This window comes from Bactrocera tryoni, chromosome 3 (genome assembly GCF_016617805.1).
Source record: "Bactrocera tryoni isolate S06 chromosome 3, CSIRO_BtryS06_freeze2, whole genome shotgun sequence".
NCBI lineage: Eukaryota > Metazoa > Arthropoda > Insecta > Diptera > Tephritidae > Bactrocera > Bactrocera tryoni.
The window spans coordinates 4608868-4616329 of NC_052501.1; the positions used below are offsets into that span (position 1 = coordinate 4608868).

Consider the following 7462-nt stretch of genomic DNA (forward strand, 5'->3'; position numbering starts at 1 on the left):
ACTCTGCAATTTGTATCTAGATACTCTGTGCACCCGAAATTTAGTTCACTATTGTGTATATGATTTTTCGCTCCTGCTGTTTTTCAGTACGCCATTCAAAAATAAGAAAAGTTTTATAAATTCAGACTACTCAATCAATTTTTTCTGGTGTTAATTTATGCAACAAATATATGCACTCGACAACCATTATTGGCACTTGTAATAAACAAATCAATATAAACATAGAGGAAATGTGAGGAGATCTACAATTGGAAAAGTACAACACTCTAAGACCTCCAAATGTGTTTTCCATTAACTTCAACATGGAAACCAGTTGTCCTGCTTATGAAGCGCCTGGAGTAAATCAAATAATGGGTATTAAATAGTAAATATAGATATATGTTTTCAATTTATGGCATGCAAAACAATCGATAGGCAGTTTGCAAGTGCAGATGTGGCTAAGTTCAAGTGTAAAACGTAGAAAGCAACACAAAAAATATATACCTAAACAGAAATAGAAAATGCGAAAATAGAAATAAAATCTGAACGAAAAAGAAGTTGTAAACTGTATGGAGCAATAACGTGCCTATTTCCCCCACCCTTATGTAAAAATAGAAATAAATAATAATAGAATAGGTACATGTACATATATGAACACATATGTGATGGTTATTTGTGGTTGGTGAAAGTCCTTCCGGTACACTGCACAAGATGCTGTGTGCTGGTCATTAGCTTTTATGTCTCCACTACCGTTCCGCTTTGAAGGTAACTAGGCTAATATTTATATAAAAAGAACAATATCCATAAAATACGTAACAAATTGTTACTATAAGCTTGCTATTGTATTATTTGCGTGTTTAGCTTCAAAGCATACACCCCAGCATCCGAATTGAACATCAAAAATATGTTATTGCCGTTTGAATGAAAAACATTTTTAATTGATACAAAAGTAATGTTGGTCCATCAATATCCAGACTCAGATACAGGGACCGTAACAATTTCATTCAAACAATATAAACACTGAAAGCGACTCATTTTGTTGATGAGAGTGTACATGCTGGGATACAAAAAATATTTTCCTCATTGGGAAACAATTTAAATCCCCAGAGATGATCTAAATCAAAACAACATTTTTTTAATGTTAACAAACATTTTTTTACGTTTTGTTAATAAATCTGCCACTGGTTCTAGGTATGTAAATGCTGTCTAATAGTGTCTGTTTATTTAGTTTTCCGAAGGTGTGTTTTTAGCCTTGAGTATTTGCTTTATTTTATTTTCGAAAGCTAATGTTTGAAATGCTAATTATTTAATTAAAGAGTAAGAAGCGATATTGATATTAAAAAGATGGGTATTCGTAAATGCTAGAGCTCTACCTAATTTTTCTTCACCTAATTGTTTATATTTTCTAAAATTTTCTAATTTTCTTACAGCTATAAGTTCTGACCTGTTTGATATTCGAACAACTACAGTGGCAAAGCTATTAGAAGTCGTCGCTAATGAGTAGAATTAAAGCGTAACATCACATTTTATTATACTGTAACTTGTAATATGGAGAATTGTAAAAACAACAATCAACCAACAACAACGTTGCAGCAGCAACATAAGCATCAACATGGAGCTTCTGTTTCTACTGTAAAAATGAATAGTAATAGTAATTGCGCGACGCCAGTACACTCAGAGCCACGTGGATCCTTTTTTGAATATACACCGCCTATAGCCGATGCGTCAACGGATAATGATGATATTAGTAGCAATAAAAGCACGCCCTATTACACGCCTTTGGAATTTATCCATGGTACCTTCGAGTTTCCGTCGCCCACAAAATTGGAACACATGGAAGACATAGTTGAGTTGCATTGTTCGTCGCCACCTGCGGCCGAACAAACGGAAATTGTTTTACAAAGAAAAACTCCTACGCCGACTCATGTCGCTACGTCACGTTCTTTAGCAGGAGCCAGGCAACAGTTATCCAGCAGTACATCGCCGGTTGTGTCGCGGAAATTAAGACGATTCTCACTATATGAAAGAAGATCGTGTTCACCACAGCAGCTTTTAATAAAAAATGCGGTCTCCGCTTCAATGGATAGCAGCACGGAATGTGTGTCCGCAATGGCGGATAAAGAGAATGCTAAACCTTTGTATAGATCAGGAATGGCTATGACTGAAAGGAGAGATCCACATTTACGTTCAAATAGTGGCAATAGTTCTCCTATAGCGCTTTTGGAAGCTGATGCTGTTTCACCAAAGATACTCGATGCTGGCGGAAGCAGCAGTAGCACTCGGCTGCCCTGTTCCCCCAAATTGTTGGCTTCGTTAAATAATTTGAATTTAACAGGTTCTCCGCTTGGCGTGATTAGTTCGGCGGGATATAAAAATGGCAACTACTTTAAATTTCCAGAGATTGATCAAGTGGTACATGATCAATCCGGTCCTGATCCACCAACTGAGGATACCTCCCCTTGTGTGTGTGACAATCAACAAACGCGAAACAGCAGACAACGGAACAATGGGTCCAGCAAAGAACGCCAAAAGTCAGTTCCCACTAATAGCAATTCAAATACATGTTTGAATAAGAATTGCCAGGAATCGCGCATTGATCCATCGACAACATCAACGTCCACCAAACAAAGTGCAATACATTCAACTTCAGCTGACGGTAAGAAAAATCGGAAAAATAAAAATAATTTGACTATAAAAATTACGGATGTGCCCTGTACCATAATGGGACCAAGCGCGATCGTACCAACCTCTCCTTCTCCTTCATCCAAACCGAAAACACCAACAATCAAAAGCACGAAAGAGAAAGCACTGTCACTTGACTCAGCAGCAAAGGATTCAGAACTAACAATTATAGTTTCGTCTGGCGGGCGAAACAATTCCCACGCTAGTTGTGATGAGATTGACGCTCAAACGCTTCGCCGTGGCTATCTTCCGCTGCAACAATTTATGCCGCGTAGCGTTAGTGGCGCACGCTTCGAGCGAATCAGTGGTGATCGCTCTTTGCGAATTCCCTCGGCGGCCGCAAGCAATCGTTCCACCTCACTTTCGCAACTGGCACTACTAGGCGATGGTATGCTTACAACACATGCACATCTTCAAACCCAATCCCTATGTCCGAGTAGTACTACATCTTCATTAAAAACACCACTGAGTGGAAGTAGTTTTCCTCGGACACCGCGTCGCCGTTTACCAGGCGGTAGTAGCGCGAGTAGCAATGCATCTACCGAATGGTTGGCGGTCTATCATCGTAACCGAAACTCTGCGGACGCTTATGCTAGTATTGGAGGAGAATCTGAGTTGTCAGAACACCCGCAAGTCGATGCCGACACAGTGGTCGTTCTGCCGGAAGGTACCGACAATGGAGGAAGAACGGGCAATAACAACACTCTGTTGACAGCGCCTTACGCGCCTGGAACGGCAACGCTGGCTCTTACACCACATCGTGGGATCCATAAGCATAACGCCATGCTACACGCATCAAATACGAATTTAAAAACTCTTCCTGAATTCCTAACACTGGTCGAATTTTCTACAACGACGAATGCATCTAGTGCGCATCAACCGCATAAACAAAAGTCTATGGAGCTGCCCAGTGCTACGATGCGACCTAAACCGATATCATCAGCTTCTTCCACGAATTTGCTACAGCGTCGCGGCTCCAATCACAGCCTAACACTAAATCTGCACGGTTCGTGCAGTAACTTACTTGGTAATTGTCGCAGCGGCTTAAGTGTCTCTAACTATAGTCTTGGTCCCGCCGTCAGTAATTCCACAATAAACCTAAATTCGAAATCAAGTTGCAATATAGATTTAAGTGGTGCGCCCATTATAACACAGCCACATGCTCACGCTACTCCAACACAAGGTGCCAAACAGAGCCTTTTCCGACGACGTGGTTCTAATCAAAGTCTTACGCTAACAAGTCTAACAGCAGCCTCATGCGGAAATCTCAATTCCTACGCCAGCCAACATTCGCTAAATAAGGTTACACGCACTTCTTCGTTTATCACACAAACTCAGAACACCACGAGTAATGCTACGACAAAGCGTGGGCTTTTGGAAAGACGTGGCTCCAATCAGAGCCTCACACTTAATATGGGCAGTTCATTTGGCGGAATTGGCACCGAGAGACAAGTACACGCCAGCAGTAGCCTCTTTTTGGGTGACACTTGTGTCGAAGAATCCGATATGAGTGCATTGCATTCGAAGTCATCCTGCTGTGCACCACCCACACCGCATAGGAGATTTTTCAGTAGCGAAAGTCTGAATCGAGGTTCCACGCCCTTTGCAGATTTGAATCAAGCTCACCGACGAAACGCTAAGCAAGTTTGTTTTGGTTCCGTATCAGATCTGAAGCCAAGCGCCAGTATGTTGTTGGACTGTGCAGTTAACGGTGGCGCTGGCGCTGGTACTGGCAGTCAGCAACAGTTGGGGGAAGTGCGCCGTGATAGCTTCAATTTTCAGGATAGCACGGTGTGTTCTTGCACTGGTGTACGAAATATTATGACGCGTCCATTGTCTCCGCAGAGTACCAGTGAAGAGTTCAAAATCTACTTAGCCAATATACAGATGCTACAAAATGCTTCCAATGCCCTTAATCAGCTTGATTTAATTAAACTGAATTACATTTTCGACAACACCTATGCGTCGCATAACAAAGGATTAGCGGAACAAGCAGTGCCAATGCTAAGTGTGCGTGCCAATAAAGAGGCTGAAACACCGCCGGGCACCAGAGTTACTACTTCCGAAGACTGCGAAGTAGCTGAGCGCTATTTAGCAGCTGTGCAATCGGTGCTCACAACGGTACGACCAGACGATGATGAGCAAAAGCGAATCTTCTGCGATTTGCATAAGGAATTTTGGGATCTTCCATTGAATCACCAAGAGAAGCCGATGGTATTCGGCTCACAGGCCAAGAATCGCTACAAAACAATTTTACCAAATGAAAACTCGCGCGTGTTGCTGGAGAAAGAGGGGAAACAGCTGGCTGAATTGGTGGAAGATATTCGAGAAGAACATGCAGACTTAGCCGAGCACATATCACGGCAACTACACATATCCGACGAAGTTCCCTATATCAACGCAAATTACATAAAGGTTAGTTAGTTTAATTTAAGCTTGTTCTAATAATATAAATATTTGTATCTTGTAGGGTCCGGACTATACATCGAAATGTTATATGGCCACTCAGGGGCCCTTGCCGAACACGATATTCGAATTCTGGCTAATGGTATACCAGAATACTCGTCGATATTTTCAAACCACCGACAATAAGGCGGGTACGATACAATACTATCAAAAAGTCATAATGCTCACGAATTTCGCGGAAAACAATCGACAAAAATGTGCCGTTTATTTTCCCATCGAACTAAACGAAATATTCATAACGACCAGTTGGCACGAGGTCGTTACACCCACTGCGGCGGCAGCGGATTTTTTTAACGCATATTTGTTGCCAAACGAAAGCACTCCACCTCCGCTAAATTTGGCAGATGGCGGTACAGAGCCTGAACCTCACATCGGCATCGAATACTATCAGGCCGAAGTTAGTGAGGAACTGCAACCCTTTCTACCATCGACGCGTGGCAATTACTTCGTTATCAAAAACATTGGGATCGTGCGTAAGAACGGTTTCTCGATACGTAAGCTGGTCATTTTGTATTGCATCAACATCGGCGCTAATACTAAGGAATCTAGTGCTGGCAACCGCAACACAATCTTGCTAATCAATCGTTTGTACTGTTATCATTATTGGTATCCCGATTGGCCTGACCACCGCTCGCCACGCGACATCAATACATTGCTCGACATTTGTTTGCACATACTTAACCTCGGCAAGTGCGAGTCGGAATTTGATTCCTTCGAAATAGACGAGGACGATGACGTAATTTCGGTTCTCCAACCACAGACAACGCATGCTTCGCATATTGCAGCGCAACCGGTAGACTTGTATCAACAGGACATATTCAATGCTATGCAGCCACTGCCAGTTATACATTGCTCCGCAGGCATCGGACGCACTGGATGTCTGACAGCCATACTAAATGCTGTTCGCCAGCTACGACAATCATTCGCCTATTCGCTAACCACAATGGCCGCAGAGGCTCGAAAAAAGCAGGAAAGCTGCGTTGGCGCTGGCGGCGAATTAACCACACAAACGCTACTTAGCCCTGTTGACTTTGCATTACCTACCCGGTTCGTAACAGAGGCGCAGCGCGCTATTACAACGCCGAACGGTGTAATCGACACTGAGAGCAGTTTCACACGTAATACGCTCTACTACATCAATTACATACTGAGACATAGACATCAACAACAAAGTGATGATGAGGAGCATAAGGATAACGACGAACTAGATGGAGTAACATCTGAAGCGGAGTCGTTACCTTGGCCATTGCCAACTATAAATGATCTGCCAAAAATTCCCGACATTTTTGTCGATGTGTTGGGCATTGTCTGCAATCTGCGTCTCCAACGCGGTGGCATGGTACAAAATTCGGAGCAGTATGAATTAATCCATCGAGCTATATGTCTATATTTGAAGCGTACATTTGCGTTGAAGCGTTTCTAAGCTCAAAATCGTAAGATAATTAAAAATAATAATATTTAGCAATATCTTTGCAGGAGTAACACTCCAAGGCTAAGTTTACGTAATAAGTAATTAGCTCAAAAGCGTATCGAATAGCATGCTAAAGATGTTGACCGTTAGCGAATGCATTTGTATGTAACATAATTATAATTATTAGTTTTGATACCCGAGCACAGCTCCGTTGAAGATGGAGTATTCTAGCTTTTCGATTTACAATACTATTTATTATTATTTTTCTATAAGACTACATATAAGCGCATTAATTTATATACGTTTTTAGTTCGTTGATTTAATCAAATGAGTTAGTTCAAAGCCAGTTAGATTTTTATTGTCAGATGAGAAGCGAAAAACCTGCAAAAGCAATCTCAATAAATCGAAAGTCTTTTTCTAAATCGACTTGTAAACACTTTTCTGAATCGGGAAGGATCCAATGTTGAAATATTACGTTTTGAAAATTATGCAGTCATTTAAGTAAATGATGCCTGTTTACCTTTAAATGTAAACAAGTATGCTTGAACAGCTGTGTCCAAACACCAAAAACAGATTTGAAAATCAAAAAAGTTTATAAATCCGTTTATACATTATAATATTAGAAATTGCGAGTAATTTAAGCATATTTTAAAAAATCGATATCATCAAAAAACGTATTTTAGAAACACGGCAATTCTACCACATATTTTCAAATAAGTTTTGTTTGCCTTTACGCAAATGTACGTGAATATGAGCATGACCCTTGATGGCGCATTGGACTGTCTAAAAAAAGTGTAGCGTAATAAGCCTAGCAACAATAACTGAAAATTTAACACGAAAATTTCAAATATTATTAAATGTAATTGTTATTAGTATAAATGTATGTATGTATGAATTGTACGCATAGTAGATAAATGAAACTCG

General features: G+C 40.8%; 1 protein-coding gene across 3 annotated transcripts; it reads left to right on the forward strand.

The window, feature by feature from the left end:
- The first annotated feature begins 66 nt into the window (after positions 1–66).
- On the forward strand, positions 67–6964 carry LOC120773116. Of its 3 annotated transcripts, none has more exons than XM_040102111.1 (3): positions 67–364; positions 1410–5076; positions 5132–6964. In XM_040102111.1, exons 2-3 carry the CDS (start codon positions 1528–1530, stop codon positions 6548–6550), a joined length of 4968 nt encoding a protein of 1655 aa, XP_039958045.1. In that variant the 5' UTR covers positions 67–364; positions 1410–1527; the 3' UTR covers positions 6551–6964. The 3 variants fall into 3 exon arrangements, with proteins under 3 accessions (XP_039958045.1, XP_039958042.1, XP_039958043.1); XM_040102108.1 differs by having other exon boundaries at positions 67–354; XM_040102109.1 differs by lacking the exon at positions 67–364 and adding an exon at positions 691–744.
- The last annotated feature ends 498 nt before the right edge of the window (positions 6965–7462 follow it).